Genomic DNA, 20,777 nt, shown 5'->3' with positions numbered 1-20,777 from the left:
AGATACAAGCTGCTAACACTACAGAGGCGCATTCTACAATCCAACAACTCCAAAACACTCTGGTGGTGGACAAGTTGTGACCTGCACATTCACTATGCTATGAAATAATATCGTATAATTATGTAACATTACAACACATAAAGCAAATACTCTGAACTACTTGTGCTTTTGAAGTCACTCTGCCGAGCAGCCGTGTCTGGATTGTAGTTCCGGTTACGCATTTGCCTCAAAAACAACTCTGTCTCGTAACGTTCCATTATTATCTCATAGCGTGGTGAATGTGCAGGTCACAACTTGTCCACCAGAGCGTTTTGGAGTTGTTGGATTGTGCATTTAATGAGTTTCATGCGGGAAAGCCGGAAATACCATATGCCTCCATAGCGTTAGCTGAGCAGCTCATGTCTCTGCCCCGCCGATCTAAAAACAGCTTGCACCGACAATTAAAGGTAATGAACCTACTGCTAAAACTATAGGGATTATGGCAATGGGCCAATTTGCCAAAATGTTGAACTATCCCTTTAAATCGATCTAATGGTCCAGTCCTACGGTACCTATGAAATGCTGCTGTAGAGAGATCAGTCTTATGGTTTTGAAAGCCAGAAGGGAGTACTGTTACACATAACGGCAGAGGCCTTGCAGGATAGGGCTGCTTGACGTGGGATTCGAACCGGATGAGGACTATAGCCTCAATACATGGGGGTTTAAATTCATGTAAAATAAGCAGATGGGCAGTAATAGTTTTATAAAAATGGTGACTGAGCCTGATAGTTGTAGATACTGACAGTAATATCAGACGTACTGTTGTGTGTCTGACCTGTCTTCTCCCTTCATTTTCTGTCAGGTCTCTCAAGCTTTTTTAAAGAGGCACAACATGCCTCCATAAATACATAAAGCCTGAATCAGAACTTCAAGGCTTTAACTTACTTAACAGAAAACACAGAGCAACAGGGGAAGTTGAGCCACACTTTATCTTTTAGGTCTCATTAACATCATGGGAAAAAGCTTGCTTTCTGTGCTCCATTTCCCCACTCCATTGTGTTCTGGACTGGATGTAACTGCCTGGAGATGGAATAAGTGAAAGAAGGAAGGAAAAATCACAGTAAGGCAACAGGATTAAATTTAGCTGAAAAGATGACATGAGAAAGCAGAAGCTGCTGGATAAAGCGTATGATGAGAATATCATACACATCTACCACACATTTCCTGGGTCATGCTTGTGAATGAATTTGCTGTGACATCACTGTTATTTCAAAAACCGTAGATTTTACTCACAGCTCGTTCAGTTGGGCCACCAGTATCTGTGGCATGAACGCCAGAGTCTATCCAGATTCCATAGGAACCAGCTGATGCAGAGGCCCGACAGCAGTCCTAGTAGCATGCACGTCTCCATCCGGGTCAAGATGCCATATAAATAGTCTTTGTGTTCTGTGAATTCCATGAGCCCATGCGGCTCATATGGAATCACACGGTGAACTTGATGGCTGCAGCACACAGAGCAGAAGCCAGTGAGGGATTCGGACATGGAGAAGTGCCAGTGAACCAAAATGATAAGGATGTTCTGTTCAGCCCTGATTGTGGAATCATATCTATTTTTTAGATATTCTGACAAAAGCAGTGACCTAGTAAGTGATCTTATGCTAATACCATATACCCATATCCTGATGTAGCCTATCATGTCTATTTCAAGTTTTTAAATAACAGCTACAAAAGCATCACAAATGGAAACTATGACATTTGCTTAGTGAAATTAAATCTCTGACATTTTCTCTGATTCGTTTTTTTTCCCCACAAAATATTCTCTTTGATGATAGTGGATCTAGTCTTTATTTTAGGAGACGCAGCCAAACCAATAAAAGTAACAATAAAAGCAGGGGTGCAGATCCGATGTCAGGATTGGGGGGGACACAAAAGTGTTTTTTTTTTTTGCCCATATGCAGCTCATAACATGCCACCATAAATCACAACTTGGTGGAGGCTCACCATATCATTCAAAAAGCACAGCACAGGGAATTATTTATTGTGCTTACCTTTCTTGTTTATTTGTCCTAAACAGCCAACAGCCGTTTCACTGCTGTTATATTAGTAAATTATCATTTTAAGGGTCTCGGACATAATGTTTACTCACATTCTTATCTTTCGCCTCCCACCGACCCTCCCAGATTCTTCTCACCGTCTTCCTTTTCACCCAGTGTAAGGGACTACTTTATGCATGATTAACTGATATGGATGAATATCAAAATATGAATCCTAAGATTGAGGGGGCCGTTTTTTAAAATGTAAAGCCTGCTGATGTCATCAACGTCTGTGTAAGAAACTACCCATTCATTTGCATCGTAGTGAAGGAGACCAGAGATTTCTGCTCTGGTTATTTGTTCAACCATTTCAATCATTTCTTTTTAGATGTTAATCTAAAATGTGAAGAATGTGAAGTCTGAAAATACATCAATCAATTTTGAATAGTTTAGGGTATTTTTATTGGGGAGGGGCAGTTCATGTTTTTCAGAAATTGGGGGGGGGCATGTCCCCCCGTCCCCCCCCCGGGATCTGCACCCATGAATAAAAGCAATGATCAAACTTAGCTATATGATGTCACTGTCTGTGGTTTTTAGTTCTAATAATTCACAACCTCATATAGTACACAAATATTTTTCAAAGATTTTTAACAGTGGCTTATTGCTGATATATTGGTCTTTCCACCATATAGGCATAATGTTGTAGGCTATCCTATGTGCAGTGGTCGCATACATTATAATAGCAGGACAGAGTCTGCACGTGCGGTGCGCCAGCTGTGGCTCTACACGAACACAAAGAACAGTTCAGAAACTGTGAGCTGACTCCAGGACACTTAACACCAGGGTTCATTACAGAGAGTTTGGTCGTACAGTAGCCTATCTATCACGTACAAACAATTTGGTAACGTTACAGCCTGGGGGGGGTTGTAGTTTTACCTTCCGCAGGCGCAGGAACAGGCGCGGTCCATTCCTCTCATTATCATAATCACGAAGTTGTGAATGCGGCTGAGAAGCGCGTCCATGTCTGTCAGTGTCAGGACAGAAAGTGTCTAAGGAGATGACACAGAGGAATAAAGTCAAACATCACTGAAGTGGTGAGAAACTGTTGAGACAGTTGACTTCTTCTCCGTCGCCGTAAAGACACTAGTTGTTACCGTTACTTCACAGTAACATCCTGATCTGCACGGTGATGTCATATCCAGCTAACTTACATGTTAACGAGCTCCGGGACAACACGCAGCGGCTCCTCGGTCTACCGGTCTGTGTCGGTGCCGTGCATCCAGTCGGTGCTGCCTTCACTGACCCAACCAACCGCAGACGGACGCTGCTGTGGACAACTGGACGGCTGTCAAGGTGGACTGTTATTGTTCAAGTCACAGCAGTTGTGTGAATTGTCATGGTTACTATGTCAACTTTAGCAGATAGATAGAGAGAGATTTCCTTTACTCATGCTTACTTCAAATTATTGCCCTAGTTAACCCTGCAAGTCCAAAGCTGTGTAGGTTAACATCTGACTGAACCACAGGCTGAGCATGAGCAGATTGTCTTGGCTTCTGTGTTGTAGTAACATTCATTCAAGTAGCATGCTGGTCATCACTGGTCTTATGTGAACCACACATCACAGATCAAAAAAACAGTCAGAGCAGGTTTCTTAGAGGTTTTTTTTACTCTCTTAAGTGGATTCATATGTACATACAGAAAATTCAGGCACTCTGAGCTGAGCTCGCAGTTTGCAGTTCATTACAATGCTTCAATTATTTAACATTTACAAAGGAAAAAAAATTGCCCTGAAAGATAACAGCCGATTTTAAATATGAATCAACACATTATACTGGAAACACGTTGGAGAGCCTCAGAGAGGTCTAGGTTTGGTTATTAGTAGCCCACCCACTTTAACTTAATCCTAACTAATCTACAACACAGTCTCACAAAACACGCATTCAATTCAATTATTTCTCTCTCTTTCCTTTCTGACCCCAAAGAAAGACATTTACATCGTCTCTGGTCAGAAATAAAAATCTGACATAATGCTGAAAATGAATTACAATTACGTCGTAAATCATCTAGAGAAAAAGAAAATCAGCATCAAAATGCTGTACTCAACAGAGGAACTTGTAAAGCGGTTGTTTGACTGGGGGGTGTGGGTGTTATGGCTCTCCCTGAGGAGACATGGCTGAGTGATTTCACTGAACTGGGATGGAGGGAGGACCTTGGCCTGACCTTGATCCCAAGGAATAAAGGCAGAGCGAGAGCAGCGAGTCCGTCCTCTGCATAGAGGAAAAACCCATCATCACCATTATGTCCAACAGCAGCCATTAGGTCCTAACCCAAAGCTGTTTGTGTGTGTGTGTGTGTGTGTGTGTGTGTGTGTGTGTAGGCACACAATATGTATGTATTTTGTAACAGATGTTTAGGGAGCAGGTAGTGTGTGTCCATGATCTATTGTCTGATTGCTTGTGATCTGGGTTTGTGTTTATTGCAGTTTCCTGTGCATCAGTAGAAGCAGACAGTGTGAAGGAAAGGCCTGTTGCTCTTCTCCTCAAACTCTTGGAGGAGCTCATCGATTTCATTCTCCATGTCGTCAGTGTGCTGGATCTGAAGGGATGGAGGAGGACACGCATTAAACACAGCCAGCTCCTTCACCCACACTACACCACCCGTCTGTAACGTTGGCATTTTCACTAGGTGACAACTCAATCTCATATGGCTTTGGTTATGTGCACATAAAGATCTTATTGTGGCAAAAAATCCATTATGCCGCCGCTCAACACCTTAAACATGCCTGTCATGTAAATAAATATGCAAACAAAGCAAGTCTCTGGCGAATTCATCACACTTTGCTTCAAATGTTTCTGTATATCAGAATTTGAGGACGCTGGTAGGAGACACTCACACATTGACACAGCTCACAGATAAGGAAGGCGCCCAGCGTGGCTTCCTCGTGGTTGTCCTGAATGTCTACATTGATGACGTGTACGGGCTGCAGGGTCTCCTGCTCTCTGGAGTTCAGATCTGTGAAGATGCAACAAATGAGACAAAAGTACCACACACACACTCACAAGCATCGAGAGCACAGCATGACTGTGCTGGGGCCGATGGGATGAAAACAACTAAAAACTGTCCACAAAAGCATTATATTAGTACAATGTGGTTGTCAGATACCAACTTTCAGTGATTAGACATTTCTCATAAGAAGCCTCACCCTCCAGCACTTGGTCGTACACTCTCTCTTCACAGGTGATGACCAGGTCAAACTTATCCTTGCAGTTTTGAAAGCGCTCTGGCTTTGATTTGATGCGCTTGTTGCGGTCCAGCATGTGCAGGATGCCGTTCTGTGTGTATCTGAAGAGTGGGAAGGTCAAGGAGCACAACAGGAGCCAGAGAAACATTTCAAGGTAACACAATACACTGATCACATTGTCAGACACAGCATTTAAGCCCCTACAAGACTCTGTGGCCAAGTACTATAAAATTAAAAAATGCTCATCTGTCAGCTGGAGTGTCAGTCACATCACAGAAGCAAGGAACAGTAAATGTAGATTTGAGGAGTCAGTATCTGCATTAGTCAAACTGCAGCACCCTCTAGTGGGCAGTGAGCAGCCTGTCTGATAGGGGTCTGCTGTAAACACCAAGGTGGATAGAGCAGTACTGTTATTCATCCATCCAGCCAGGGTTTAATATCACAAAACCAGGTAGATAGTGGAAGGCTGACATCTGTTGGACTTTACAAAGACAATCTCAGACTGTGTCTGCACATCTGTACATGGCTACCTTGCTGGGCAAAGCTAAACACAAGGGAAGGGTTGGGGGGGGGGGGGCAAAACCACTATGGGAGCTGTCTCTTATGGTGGGCTATATGTATGAAATCTATGCAAAGTTGTTAGAACACTAGAATTCTATGTACAACCTCTATTTATAATGTGATTACCGTTCACATCAAATGCAACAAGGTACCTTAGACCTCTCAATGTATTATGGGTAGGCAACATTTACACCCGACATCTCATTAATATTAGTATAGGACAATACTAAGTTAAAAACCTGATGTGTTAAGTGGTGTTCTGGATTTTCACTTGAGACTTTTTCCTTTTTTTTTTTTACCAGAATAACTCAGGATGGCTTTTTAACCGGCCCTACATTTAGTCTGGTATTTTAGGAAACAAAACAATTATCTAAAAGTTGAATTTTAAATATTCTAGGGGGGGAAAGAGGCATTTAAAAGAAAACAACCAATGGGGCAGGTGTAACTGCTTACCAACAGAGCTTACATTGATATTAGAACAGGGTCAGTGAGGACCAACAGTACCATCGGCTGGGACTTACCAGGGGCAAGAACTACAATCATTTGATGGATTTGAGACAGTTTATGTATATATGTACACATAAAGTTCAGCAGGTATATACACTACATGCACTACTGCAATATGTACTCCTCTAACACATTACAGGCCTTTTGTAATGCAGGTCAAGATGAGTGCTCAAATCAAACAGGTGATTGTAATTGATAAGATTTAACTTACCTTGGGCAGTATAGTCAATACCTTAAAACACCAGTGAATCAATTTTGTGCAATTAACAGCAAAAAGGTGTCTAATATGACAGAGGGGAAAATTACAAATATAGGAAAACTGCATTAGAAAGGGACAGTGGTGACAGGAAAGACCTCACATTTCAAACAATATAAGCTAGAGTGTTAAAAGACGACAGATTCAGGTTGATGGGCTCAGCAAAAACCTTATGATCTTCACCAAAATGCATTTACTGCTGCACAGCTGTTGAACTGCAAGGTGTTTACCCTGTACTTCAGGTGTCATAAAGTCAGTTTATCTCGTGCCCATTTTAAAATCTCTGCATATTTAGCCTCCAGTGGTCTCCATTCAGCTGCAAATCACATTGTACCAATCCTGACAAAGATGAATCTAAGTAATATGTGTATACATGGACCATGTTCACTTCTTATGGCATCTACTATCCGTGTCTGTGTGTAATGAAAGAGCGAGTGAGAGTGAGAAGGGGATACAGTTCCTTGTCCTTGCGGACCAAGTCGTTGTACATCTGTTCATATGTAGTTTTGAAGTCATACACATTTGGCTTATCCGGGGCAGGACCGGGTAGCTTGACATGAGACCCTGTCCCAAAAGAACGCACATCAAATCCACGTTTGCTGCAAAAAGGAAAAGACAACAGAGTAAATTACAAACACAGACAACATTATGCATTAATTAGCATCTTCCCATGCCTACAGTTGATCCTATCCATCTGCCTTATCACTCGTCTCCTTAGATTTAGGACGTCAGCATTTAGACAAAATCCTAAATAGGGGGATTTTTTAAATTTTATTTCATTACATAAATGTCAGCAACAAGCCATCTATAGGTCGTTATCTTACACAATTGAGTCCAGTCCATTAAAGCAAGTTGTCCAATAATCTTAACAGTAAATAATAAAAAGAAGTGTGCAACGAGCACACATTGTTTAAAAACTAAACTTCCAGATGTTGTGACTGAGAGGACTGATCAGAGACCAAGCCCCACTGTGTTGTTCAGCTGCAGTTCCTCTCTTCCGGATTTTTCCTACCAGGGGGCGCTCTTGTCAACATGTGGGGGTGAAAAAAAGACAACTACCCATTAAGTTGGGCCGGTAATTTTGGAAACCCTGAAATCTTTGACAACATCAGTGTTGACGTTAAATTTTGGCAGCATTTAAGCGGAAGGCTAGTGATAAGCAGCGCTAGCAGTGGCCGTGGCCCGGTGCAGTTGTCGAAGAGCGGGTCCATTGTTACTGGGCGCTGAGGCCCGACGGACTGTCTACATGTCACCATGTCGGCAAGGCTGTAACCGGCTCAGAAAACAGCCAGACACGACACATATTCGGTTCGCCCGGTGGTGGTTTCCCGTTTTCTCCTCTTCCCGGCGGCTCATCTTTACCTGAGGATATTGTGCGCTTCCATACTGCGGTTCTGGTTGCTCGAGCACACAACCGCTACACGCAGCGGGTGGCTCGGCATCGCGACTGTCCGGCTGAAACTACCAGATACAAGCTGAACAAACGTTGTTAGTTTGAGCCCTGTAAGAGAAAACACCAAGACAAAACCCTACGTCGAGCTAAACATTAACGAGTTCGACAACAAATACTGTGCGACGTGCTCGTCTTCTTTTGAAGCAGGAAGTTAAAATGGCGGAGCCCTGTGACTTGAATCCGGTTTTATCCGGTGATGTCATGTGAGGGCGGGGCTTCATGTCTGCCAGGCCAAACTGTGGAAAATATGACTTTGAAATACTTTTACCCTACTAAGGCAACAACCAGAGTATTTTCTAACATACATTTTACATTATGTAGCCTACTTTCTTGGCCTTCAGGTCAAAACAAATTTCCCTAGTCTCAACAGTTGTTCAGCCATGACACAGCAAAATCTAGGCTAATAGGCCTACAGTTATTTCCTCAAGAAGTATAAATCTGAAGTTCTTATGTTTTGCTTTTGGGTGATAATGTTCACAAATCTGTGACATCCTTTTACAACCAAGTAGCTCATTAAATAACATTGACAATAAAATGTTTGGTTTCCCAGTTTATTTTAACTTCTAAGCTAACATTTGACAAGTTACAGCAAATCTTTGTTGCCTCTCTGCTAATGTATTCCATATCTGTGGTGTAGCAGGCATAGAGAGGGCATAGTAAGATACCATCCTGCATGCCATGTGGCTATATATATATATTTTTAATTGTAAACTTGACACAAGTAAATACTGACACTGCTGGTAAAACCTTAGTGAACTCTCCCCCTCCTACAGCATTAAATAATCGACAAAAGTGTTTTTACATACTACTATTTTGTTATATGAAGTTTCCTTTAATGTCAGCTGGGATTGGCTCCGGCCCCCTGTGATCCAACATGATGGATGCCATTATTGAGATATTCCGCTCTCAAAATGGGACGGATGGATAGCCTAGACTATTATGCAAGTAGGTTGGAATATTACATAGGAATACATGATGCAAACCTTAATGCTTTTATGGCATACATGTCCCCTTTACTTGTTTAGTCCTAGTATTTATGCTGTTACCTAGAGGCAACATCAGAGATTTTGCCATAGTGTTTAGGTGTGATGATCCCTGTATTATCTCTGGATGGATCAGGCAGTGTTGCAAATTACTGAATAGGCTTCATGTCAACATGGGATTTTGATATCATTAATGCATCAGTGTGATGCACCAATTTGATGTTCTCATTTAGTTTACCTGGTTGGCCAAAAAAATCTATTTCTGTTTTTCAGAAAATGACTATACTAACCATTGTGATATTAGTCATGGGAAAAGTCCACATTTTCTTTTTGTGACTGCCTTGTTAGGGGTTGTGTTTATTTCAGTATTTTTAATCTGGTTCTTGTAGATTTGTTGCTTGGGATGTGAATGCTGACACGCGCACACACACACACACACACACACACACACACACACACACACACACACACACACACACATGCACACACACACACACACACAAAAGGAGAGAAATAACAACAGCTGCAATGTACTAGAAATTACCTCATGGTTCTTTATTCACTGACAGCAGGACATAAAGGCATTATAACTTATCCTTACTTTGGCACAGTACTTGGAGATTGTACACCAGATTGTATTGCCCTTCACAAAATGGTACAAATACATACTATATGCAGACCTTAAAGCAAAACAAGATGGTGGGACGATTTAGTTGAGCGAGAAAATGTAAATTAGTTCAGTTTTATTTTTCTATGACCCAACAAGTACAGGACCAGTCTTGACTCTTTCACGGGCTGCACATTTAGCAAAACTACTGTTTCTGATGTATTCAAAGCCATTTAGTTGATTGTATTGCTGTATAAATGCTGCCAGCACACACATTGACAGATTCAGTCACAGACAGCCTCAAACAAAAAACATAACACAGTAAACTACTGTCTTCACTAACTGTAGGTTATCAGTACATTTGGTTCAGTGCATCCTCGCAGAGGTTGACAAGGCATGTTATTTGCAGAGCCATAGTAGATTGTGCTTCAACTCAGTCATAACAGGATGTATAATATATATCATACTATGTAGCTGTTTGAAAAATAATTATTCCAGACAATGAGTGACTATGTTAGATGTATGACATTTTATTGATTCAGCAGTGCTCAGTGACGCGAGTGAGTGCGGTAGGAGTACGAGTGCTGTGTTGTGGGGCTCATGATGTTTTCTGTGATATATGCCACCAGCAAGCAAATGATGACCAGCATCACACAAATAGCTCCCCCAACCGTCGTCATGGCAATCACAATGTCCTGCATCCCGGACGGCGGCAGGGTAAACTCGACGCAGTCCCGCTGCTCTGCTCCCTGACCCTGACCCGGCTGAGACTGGGCCAGGGAGCGCAGGCAGAGGCGGTACGGGATGTTCTCGTGCAGCTCGGTGAAGAGAAAGTCCCTGCAGCCGGATCCAAGATGAACGCCAGCGCACTCAAACTGAGTGTAGCTTCCATTCCACCAGCAGCTTAACTCATAACCTCCACGTCTGTGGCGTCGGCCACTTGGAACAGTGTTGGACTGCAGAGTTTCCTCTCCTGTTGAATTTGACCTTTGATCCCCACTTCTCTTTTGACCGGCTGCGACCTCTTCTGACCTTCCGCCTCGGCCTCCCGTCGTCATGGATTCTCCCTCACGGGTCCACTGTAACAGTACGCTGCCATTGATGAGAAGGTTTGCCACCAGGTTTCTGACAGACACCACTGTCCTGCAGTCTCCCTTATGACACTTGTAGCCAAACAGCGTGTCTCGAAAACACAGCTGCCCCCCAATGCCCCCCTCTATCACCCGGTAGGCACACAGTGGTGACACCCCTCCCGCTGGGCCCCGGCCCCGGCCCCGGCTCGGTGCCCTGCCAGACCTTTCTGATATCACAGTAGTAACATTGCCTCTGCTGGTGTTGAGAGAGAAGCTATTCACGTGGCCTGTTACATCTTCAAACTTTGGTGATGGCCTACTTTCAGAGCTGATGTTAGCCTGTTTCAGCCAGTTCTGGAGTGTCCCCACAGTATCTCTACCTCTCTGCTCCGATGCGGATGTTGTGGATGATGGTACTGATGATGATGATAATGATGATGATGATGTTGTTGATGATGAGCTGCTGCGATCAGACCTGCTGGACCCAGCCGTCTGGTGTAACGTGCAGAGCAGGAGTGCCGACAAGGCGAGCAGTGACGGTCGTTGTTGGCTTTTCATCTTCACTCCCTCTCATCGAACGCTTTTCTCTCACAGTGGATCAGATCGGTACAGGGCGGGCTGGTGTCTGCCATAGGATCAGCTCAGCTTCCGTGTGCAAAGTGGATAGTGCGTCCACGGGCGGGAGAGAAGCGGGGATGCATCTACGACAGAGAGAACATTCAGAACCAGACGTCCATTCACATTCAGTCAGTCAGATATCCGAGTATGACCTTGCACAGGAGAAGCCAGTGGGCTGCTGTACGGAGGATGCTCGGCGACAGCCTCACTCACTGCGCCGTCGCCCCTCGACCTCCAGCCGATAATGAAAAGCACTTACTGGTTTCGATGGGACGTGAGGATCCGGTTATCGTGCCATCAGATCTGCTTCTCTCCTTCCTGCCTATGGCTTGACGTAACGGCTTTGATGCCCGCTGTGCGAGTGTGCGAGAGTGTACGTGGAGGCGCGCGCGCCGCGGAGTGCTTGGGAGCGTGGGTGCGTGCACAAAAAAAAACAAAAAACTTGTAGTTATAAACGGTTGGTCTGTGAGTCATCATCCTACACAGAGCTTCAGGCGTCTGTCAGTAGCAGAGAGGAGAGGATCCTGGACTGGACCGGACGGTTTAGACACCTGTGCTGCTGCTGCTGCTGCTCACCTGCAGCCTCACACCTCAGTGCACGTCAGATCAGAGCTGCTACAAGGTGCAACACCCACCACTGTGTCACTACACCTACACAATACACCTGGTCCTAGTCCAGTAGAAATAATGTGTTTGAAGTAGACTAGCTATTTAAATAGGCTGGACTTCAAGGTCAAAAATATAATAAAATCATTATGCTGTGTTGATTGATCTGTTTTGTTCATTGTTTTGGTAACCAATTCAACATGAGACTGGCCCTCTATTACCTATAAATGTATGCAGTGGTAACACTTCAATCATCACAGTTTCAAATATAGGCCTATAAAATGCTACATCTGATTATCTTTTTCTGATGAGGATGGCTCCAGCTTTCTATTGCCTATATTCTGTAAAAAAAATGTATAATGAGTGAACGGAAAATGTTAATTTAACAAGGGTAGACAAAATAAGCTGATGCTTCAGCCTACACCTTTTCGGTCAAAGTGAATTGTATTGCTTGTTGTGTTTTTGTTCTGATTTGTTTTGTTTTGTATTGTATTTATACCTTTATATTTGTCTATTGTAGGCTATTTGTTTTTATAAGACCGAAATAAACACACTAAACTAAACATATCAGCCATGATGCTTTTACAGAAAATACAATTCAAATTCAAAGTAGCTAGCTACACTAGTGGTTAATTTATAATACTTTCCCATATAAATTAGCTGAGTTGGATTCAATGCCCAATGACTGACTTGCAGGAGGAGAAATGGTATTAATATTGCATATAATTGTCGGTCCTTAGCCTACCATTTCAAACAGTTTGAAGCGCCTTATTCTGCAGTTCTTCAACACACTGAACTGAATTAACACTTTTTCCTCCTTATTTGTATTCCAGATTTAAATGGATTTATGTAAATCTGTAGTGTATGTTAAGGGGATGCACGGCCAACTGAACCCTTGCTCTTAACTTCTCCAATCATACATTTCCAAAATGCCAAATGCACCCTCAAAAGTTTGCAGTTGTTCTTACACCTCCCTGACACAACCTCTGTAAAAAGTGAATGGCACAAAGGTAGAAATGAAGGCAGGGTTTTATAGCAGTATTATTATTGTGTTCCATCCTATGTGTATCTCCCATGATTGCATGTGTCAGAGGTCTACACTAAAATGATTATTAAATGAGCTCATAGTCAGTAGTAAGCTTCTTATTAGTGCTTACGTGAGATTTTTTATCAAAATTACCTCATCCCAAGAGAAAAACCTCACAACCCAGCAAACAATTATTATCAAGGGAGCTGATTAATAAGAGAAAACAATGCTGTGTCAGTGAGACTGGCTCAGCACCACCTGGTCCTCAAAGGTCACATTAGATAATTACTTAAATCTGTGTGATCAGTAGTTTTGGGCATATATCTGACACTACACCCCTTATTCAACCAAGTTGTTCTTGGGACATTAACAAGATAAACTGAAAAATAAATGAGCCAGCTGAGGAAACACTCAGGGTGGGTTACAAGTCCATCACAACATGCATTTCTAAAGCAGAGAAAAGTGACTGAGTGAATTAGTATAAATAATTTAATGTGAACAAACTCTTATGAACAGCACAAATAACAGCCATGCATGCCTACTGAGCCAACATCACATTTACAGTTGGTTGGTGATTCAGAAAGCAAATGTGGAAAATGCCAGCCTCGCCTACCCAGCAAATTAAACTAAATCAACCTTGAAGCTGGTCAGCAAAGATGAAACCTTGTGTGTGGTGAACCTATTTGTTTGTGTGCATATATAAGATGAGGGACATCAGCAGCAGTAGTTGGGTGAATGAGAGCTTGATGTTTTCCTCTACTCTCTTACAAATGCTCTGCACGAGGAAAAAGCAAAGCAGGTGGCCATGCAGAGGATGATGCCATGTCAGAAGTCCTCACTGTAGATGCTATTTTGTTTGGGCTCTTGGTCTTTTCTGGCATACTGGGAAACATCTTGGTCATCCATGTGGTGAGAGCATTTAGATTATTGTATGTTCTTGTGGGATGAGTGTGTTTGGGTTTGGATTGTTCTCAGTCTGTCTTGCTTTTACTCCCAGGTGTTTCAGTCAGCCAGTGAGAATCCAGCTCGGAGACTCCCTCCCTCTGACACTATCTTGGTGCATCTATCACTGGCCAACTTGCTGACCTCGCTTTTCCGCACAGTGCCCATCTTTGTGTCGGACCTCGGCTTGGACGTGTCTCTATCCCCCGGATGGTGCCGAGTCTTCATGCTGCTGTGGGTGTGGTGGCGGGCCGTGGGCTGCTGGGTGACTCTAGCACTTAGTCTCTTCCACTGCACCACCCTGAAGCGACAGCATGTGGCATTTGGACCGCTGGCTCAGCAGAGGGAGAGGCGACGGGTATGGATCACTCTGGGGCTGGTGTGGGGGGCCAACCTGGTCTTCTCCATTCCTGCTCTGGTGTATAGCACCCATGTTCACGGCAACGCCACGGTGGAGCTGATGGTGATCAGCTGCACCACCAGGCCTCTGCTGGGCTGCGTCTGGGAGTTTCCCTCTGAACAGCAGGGCTCAGCTTTTGCCTCCACCTCACTGGCGCTTAACGAGGTGCTGCCGCTGGTGCTGATGGTTTTCACTAATCTGGCCACGCTTCACGCTCTGGCCAAGCACATCAGAGCTGTCACCTCAGGGGGGGAGGCAGGAGGAGCTCATGGAGAGCTGGACAAGCACGTGTCCACTGAACGCAAGGCAGCTTCTGTCATCATGTCACTGGTGTCGCTCTTCGTGGTCTGCTGGGCGCTACAGGTCGCTGCGGTGACATACTATAACCACGATGGGGGACACCATGCTGAGGGACTGCTGACCGTGGCCCATTTCTCTGCCTCTCTGTTTGTAGGGTTCAGTCCAATGGTGGTGGCCCTGGGACATGGTAAGCTGAGGAAGAGAATCACGAGCATGATTCTGGGGTGGTCTAAATATCTTAACTGTCACAGTGAGAAAACTGAACAAGGGAGAAAAACCCCAAAAACTGGAGGAAAAAAAGAAGAATCAACCATTTCTGTTGTTCCAAAAGAAAGGACAGTCAGAAAAGTAGAGGAGAAAGGTCAAGTAAGCAAATGATGCAAGAATGTATAATCAGCTGGAATCTTCCCTCTTACTGCCTGGACAACTGTACCAAGTATTATTTTACATTGATTATTATTAAGATTTTTCATCACCAGCAGACAATCAATGGAAGTCAAACTGAGATGCAACAGTTTGAGCTGAGATGTTTTCTAATAATACTTTGAGTTTTCTTTATCTCACTTATATAGGGTTGTTTGTGTTGTTGATTGTAGCTATTAATGTATTTTCTGTTTTCTGTTTAAAGGGATAGTTCAACATTTTGGCAAATTTGCCCATTGCCATAGGTTTGTTACCTTTATTTGTCAGTGCAAGGTTATTTTTAGAACTCCAAAACGCTCTGGTGGACAAGTTGTGACCTGCACATTCACCACGCTATGAGATAATAACACAACGTTACGAGACAGAGTTGTTTTAGAGGGAAATTCATGCAAAACCGCTGATGCGTGTTGCCTTCAGGGGCAGTTTTTCAGCAAGCAGTCTGTATTTACCTCTAAAACAACTCTGTCTGGTAACGTTCCGTTATTATCTCATAGCGTGGTGAATGTGCAGGTCACAACTTGTCCACAGGAGTTGTTGGATCGGTATTTGATGAGTTTGTTGAGGGAAACCAAGAAATCCCATTAGCCCCCGTAGCTTAGCTCTGAGCAGCTCGCGGCTCGGCTTGGCCATTCTAAAAATAGCTTACACCGACAAATAAAGGTAACGAACCTACTGTACTGCTATGGCAATGGGCCCATTTGCCAAAAATGTTGAACTATCCCTTTAAGAAAAACATTGTATTAACAATGTAGTAGATAGGGAAAATGAGAAGAAACTGAAGCAACTCAATAAGCGATCCTTGAAGGTTTTGTAGGTTTGACAGTGTCTGTTTCTTCATTATATGAACCACTTCCCCCATGTGTTTCATTAATAAAATCTCTCATAAGCATATACAAACAGAACTAGCATTGTACAACATGTTTCACAAATCCTTGTAACCTGAATGCCATCAGCACTTTGTCTTTCCATGGAGTTCTTCTCCAGTCACACACGTATTTGTGGAGGTTTAACATACATTCACAGCTATGCCCACGAACCACCTTCAACCACAGAGAGAACATGAGCTCATGAATAGCTTGTGGCCAGCAGAACTGTGAGAGTTTCACCTCCTGGGCCTCAGCATCGTCGGCTGTCGGCCTGCAGCGCTGTCAGTGAAAGAGCAGAGACTTGATGAAAGAACGCAGCCGCCTGTGGCCGGTTGCCAGAACACAAGGCGACATGGCGATGAAGATGATGTTGGCAAAGCGAGCAATAACCAGAAGAAACTCAGCTGCGTCGCCACGGTTGTAGTTGTAATAGTTGACAGAGATAATGCTGGTTCCCCAGGATGCAATGAAGAGCATGATGAGACCAAGAATCACCTGGAAATCACACAAGACAGAGAAGAATCTGATTTGATGAAAATGGTCACTATGAGTTGAATCCAATAAAAATGTATGTAGATATTGGCTATGTTTGTAGATATTGGCTATGTTGTGCAGTTAAATGCTGTACATTTCAATCCACCCATTTACTACCTGTTCAAATACAGTAGTTTAACCGCCACAGAAAATTCTAGAAACCCTCTTCTTCCTCACCTTGGCTGCTCGTCGCTCTGCTGGCACACGTTTTATAACAGGGGCGTCCGGCACTGAGCTTCGCGTCCTGCCGTGGGTGTAGAGGGTGTAAAGGGAGCCCAGGTTGGTGAAAGCCATCAGGATGATGGGGAGCGACTCGTGGATCACCATGGATGTGGTGGCATAGGCCAGACCACTGAAGCTGGAGGGGAAGTTCCACACGCAGCCCAGCAGGGGGCGCGTTGTGCTGCTCACCAGCATCAGAGTCTGAGATGAGGAAGAAAGGGCAGTGAGAGCAGAACATGGAGGAACGAGAGAGGAACTTTTTGAACATTATGAATTAAAACTCCATGTTTATCTATCAAACTTTAGAATTGAATGTTTGAAAATCCATCCAATTCATACATTATAAAGCTGCCTTTCCTCACTGTCACAAAGACCCCTCTCTACTAAATTCTCACCCCTCAAATTAGATGAAAAAAACAAACAAACTTGAAGTCCAAAATTCATGGAATACATTTGAGATAAAACAAAAATACCTGAAGTTCAAATTATTACTAAATTTAACTGAGACAAAGCATACTCTTAGTCAGCAATTTAGCCTCCTCAGAAGAAGTAGTCCCATTGATACTTACTGCTAATCTGTTGAAACTGAGATGATAGTACTTTAGATAGGTACTATTAGTACAATGTATTACACTGTGCTATCAATAGGCTGAACCATGCAAAACCACTGGATTCACCTCTGTGGTGTTCAGGCCCCCATTAGTGGAAAATACATGCGCTGGAATGGAGTAAAGAAAGTTGACAAGCCAAATGAAGCCGAGACCCAGCAGGAGCTTGGGAGCCCCCTGGGGCCCTTGAACGTTCCCCACAGTCGGAGCCACGCGCCTCAGTGTCTGCAGGTGGAACGCACTGAGGAAGAACGTTGACCACACGTTGACAGAGCGCAGCCACACCCACACACCCATCAGGAACTGACACCATTCTCTGGACGTGTACAGCTGTAACAGAAAGAAAGAGTGGAAGAATAAAATCCAATGCCAACGTCACTTCTCAGCTACTGTAGGTTTGTTGAGGCAAACAAAGTGTGACTGACTGGAACTCTTCAAATCTATTGATCTTGAAGATTACATACCTCCAGTCCCATGTCTGAAATAACAAGCAGTGTGTTCCTCATCATTGACACCATCAAATTAGACGCTGCCATGTTGATGATGATGATATCCGAGTTGCGTCCTCTTCCACGGTCCATGATCACACCCTTACCAATCACTCCAATCACAGTGGCATTACCCAGGATGCCCAGCGTCACCAAGACAATGTAAAAAGCCAGCTGTGTAGGGGACACAGAGACACGAAGTCCCATCCCCACAAGCGTCTCGTCTTCATCCTGCTGTAGTGGGTCGCTCATTGTAGCCATTGGTTTAACAAGCTTGTCTGTGAGGCAGTTTTACCAGCTGATATAAAGTCTTAAAGTTTCCCTCATTGTCATTTTTTGATGCATGTCAAAGCTCAGCCATGGTCCTCCAACATGCTGCCAATATGTGAAGTATTTTGTTCTGCTTGATCTTTGCAGTTGTCAGCTAAGACGCTCCTTCTTTGGGCCAATGGAAGAAGGTGAAACAACTTGTGTCATCATGACAAAAAACTGACAGAGGGTTGTCTATATGTGATGCTGTAAGACAACACCAGCCTGTCAGGCCCTCAGAAAGCCACAGCAACACTATGTTTTATCCCCGAGGGAGTGTGAGGCGCACGTAAATGAAGCACAGGAGATTAATCAGCTTCCCTGAGTAAAATCTGCTTTCTACATCATTATCCTGAGGGAAGTGGAAGCTTTTTGCTTGATTCTATGTATGTACTTACACATGGATGGATTTCAGCAAATTGATGCAAACTTAATGCAATTTAACTTTAATTCAAGGCCAGAGGTGTGTGCTCACTGCTCATAAACACTAAAATAATTCTTGCCACTTAGTATTCAAAGGACCACAACAGTTTCAGGTCTCTTGGATCACTACCATTATAAGAAGACTATATTTATTGTTGTTGACAAGGCAGCTATTACCATGCACTTGAGTCCATGACAAATTTCCCCTATAAAGTTAGTTCTATTCTATTCTATCCTAAATATGCCTTTATCCGTCACAGGAGTCAGCATGTACTATATCAATCAAATCTTTGCATTATGCTCCTATAAAAATATTGAACATGTCATCATTAGCAGCATGTGATGGTTCCAGTGGTTAAATTGCTGCTTGGGGTAGAAGAAGTCCACCGTTGAAATCCTGTAGCCTCCACAGTAACTGGTTCAGGGATTGTAACAAGCAGAGAATTAACACAAGAGATGAATGTACTGAAAATAGGATGTTTTAATTTAAGAAGTCAAAATATTAGAGGAAGAAACTGAATGTCTGTCAGCAGCAACATTCTGATCGATACCCACTCAGCGGTCAGACCACCCATTTTTTAACTTAACGTTGGTCTCAGCTACAGACGTGTCCCGTCGTCCCGTCCTGGGTGAGGGATCCCTCCTCTGTCTCTCACCCTGAGCTTTCTCCTGTTTTTTCTTGGGAGTTTTTCCTCAGTGGATGTGAGGGTCTGAGGGCAGAGGATGTTGTTATAAAGCCCTTTGAGACAAAATGGACTACTGGTATACAAATAAAATTGCCTTGCCTTGCCTATTTTGCTCTTACAGTGAGAGGTCAGTGTTTGATCTGTTTACAGTCTATCACCACTAGATGGCCCTACAAACAACCAAAACCACACCACCAGCCAGAACAACGCTTTTTATTTATTTATTTATTTATTTTTATTACAGAACATTTTATCCCTCTATAATTACAAAAAGGTCAAATGCATGTAGACACAGTGCAAACACGTCTTTCTTTTTTTAAATAGAAATGTTGTTGTTTAATTTGCTAATTTTACACAGGAACATATAGGAACATATTAAACACAAAGCAATAAAAATGTAAGAGTAAGATATAAGAATCGATGTGTATTTAGATTTTCTCCTCATACTCTGCACAAAGTACAGAAATGGGATGCTAATGCAGAAAGGGTGGCACCCCAACCTCAAGAGCAGATAACATAAAATACCATAATCATCTTCATGCAGGCATCACATCCTTCCTGCTCCTTATCACTGGTAGCAATGCAGAAAGGCATCTGTCTGTGATTGCCATATTGACTGCTTCTTTGCTTGTTGGCTGCTAAATGTCCATCATATGTGACAGAGAATGTTGAAAAAAGCAAAAAAAACATTCACCATCATGACTAATTTATAATGAGCTTTAAACAGAACATTTGGAACATATTAAACTCCTATAGTCGACCAGTGAAGAGACACTTTACCAGAAATAACAAGCAGAAACTCGGCTTCTGATAATCATTCCAAATTGACTATGATGCAGCATTATTTTGTTGGACTATTACCTTCACCATGATTTGTTGTCTGCAGCTCACGGATTGAAGAAGGTAACTCTGCACTGACACCACTGTGTGTTTTAATAATTCATTTTGATCATTTTCACAAATTAACACTGCGTTCACAAGATTAAAAAAAAAGATGACTCATTCTCAGTCAGAGAATCTGAGGAGCACATTAATAGGCGAGGTTAACGTCCTCTGCATTTAAAGTATCGTCAGCTTAGCGTAGACTAACACATTTAACAGCATTCATATGTGAAGTGAATGAAGACATCATTAAATGTAAAACACTGTGTTGTACAGGGGCGTGAGAGAATACTGCTGTAGTGCCAGGCCTCCAAACTGATGACCATTTCTTTTCTTTTTATTGAGTTATTGAAATGACTAATGCTGTGAAAATGAAATGCAGGGCAGCCTGATTATCAGCAGCTCAACTTGTATATTTAATTGCATTATCTCTGCGACTCACAGGGGTGTTTCAGGGTTTATGGTACCTCAAAGACTTTAAATGTGTAATTTTTCCCCATGCTCATCTCATCTTATTCCAAACACTGCAACTGAATTCTAACTACTGTCACTTCTCCACCCAAATTACAGGTTTATGGATTCAAACTAATGATGGTGATATTGCTAATTGTGATTTTGCTCTGACACAGGGCTGGTAGGAAGGCACTGTAAGTACGTGTTCATTTAATTTCAAATAAATACAGCTGCAATTATAACAATAATTGTGTAACAGTTCAATTTAAGATTAGGCTGACATTACAGACTGTTCAA

At 43.0% G+C, this 20,777-nt stretch overlaps 4 protein-coding genes and 1 long non-coding RNA gene across 6 annotated transcripts; 1 reads left to right on the top strand and 4 right to left on the bottom strand.

Moving 5' to 3' along the window:
* Positions 1–949: 949 nt before the first annotated feature.
* On the bottom strand, positions 950–3,151 carry LOC146987770 (uncharacterized). The gene is made up of 3 exons (XR_015035936.1): positions 2,949–3,151; positions 1,273–1,481; positions 950–1,055 (listed from the first exon to the last, which is right to left on the bottom strand). It is a non-coding gene; the product is annotated as an uncharacterized LOC146987770 (long non-coding RNA).
* A 508-nt stretch (positions 3,152–3,659) lies between these two features.
* ssu72 (SSU72 homolog, RNA polymerase II CTD phosphatase) lies at positions 3,660–8,191 on the bottom strand. Its single transcript, XM_085777124.1, has 5 exons — positions 7,940–8,191; positions 7,033–7,176; positions 5,215–5,354; positions 4,906–5,024; positions 3,660–4,607 (listed from the first exon to the last, which is right to left on the bottom strand). The coding sequence occupies exons 1-5, from the start codon at positions 8,017–8,019 to the stop codon at positions 4,506–4,508; spliced, it is 585 nt and encodes a 194-aa protein (XP_085633250.1). The 5' UTR covers positions 8,020–8,191; the 3' UTR covers positions 3,660–4,505.
* ora4 (olfactory receptor class A related 4) lies at positions 5,307–14,964 on the top strand. Of its 2 annotated transcripts, XM_085777123.1 has the most exons (4): positions 5,307–5,407; positions 11,798–11,811; positions 13,744–13,853; positions 13,942–14,964. In XM_085777123.1, exons 1-4 carry the CDS (start codon positions 5,307–5,309, stop codon positions 14,962–14,964), a joined length of 1,248 nt encoding a protein of 415 aa, XP_085633249.1. The 2 variants fall into 2 exon arrangements, with proteins under 2 accessions (XP_085633249.1, XP_085633248.1); XM_085777122.1 differs by lacking the exons at positions 5,307–5,407; positions 11,798–11,811 and having other exon boundaries at positions 13,735–13,853.
* On the bottom strand, positions 9,950–11,387 carry fndc10 (fibronectin type III domain containing 10). Its single transcript, XM_085777120.1, has one exon. It carries the CDS (start codon positions 11,249–11,251, stop codon positions 10,169–10,171), a length of 1,083 nt encoding a protein of 360 aa, XP_085633246.1. The 5' UTR covers positions 11,252–11,387; the 3' UTR covers positions 9,950–10,168.
* A 1,180-nt stretch (positions 14,965–16,144) lies between the features above and the next one.
* Positions 16,145–18,058, bottom strand: LOC146987766 (olfactory receptor class A-like protein 4). The gene is made up of 4 exons (XM_085777119.1): positions 17,704–18,058; positions 17,309–17,569; positions 16,587–16,832; positions 16,145–16,370 (listed from the first exon to the last, which is right to left on the bottom strand). Exons 1-4 carry the CDS (start codon positions 17,986–17,988, stop codon positions 16,158–16,160), a joined length of 1,005 nt encoding a protein of 334 aa, XP_085633245.1. The 5' UTR covers positions 17,989–18,058; the 3' UTR covers positions 16,145–16,157.
* Between the last annotated feature and the right edge of the window lie 2,719 nt (positions 18,059–20,777).

This window comes from Trachurus japonicus, chromosome 5 (genome assembly GCF_045865225.1).
Source record: "Trachurus japonicus isolate A0001 chromosome 5, Traja_1.0".
NCBI classification, from domain to species: Eukaryota; Metazoa; Chordata; class Actinopteri; order Carangiformes; family Carangidae; genus Trachurus; species Trachurus japonicus.
This window is presented reverse-complemented; position numbering and strand designations above follow the sequence as displayed.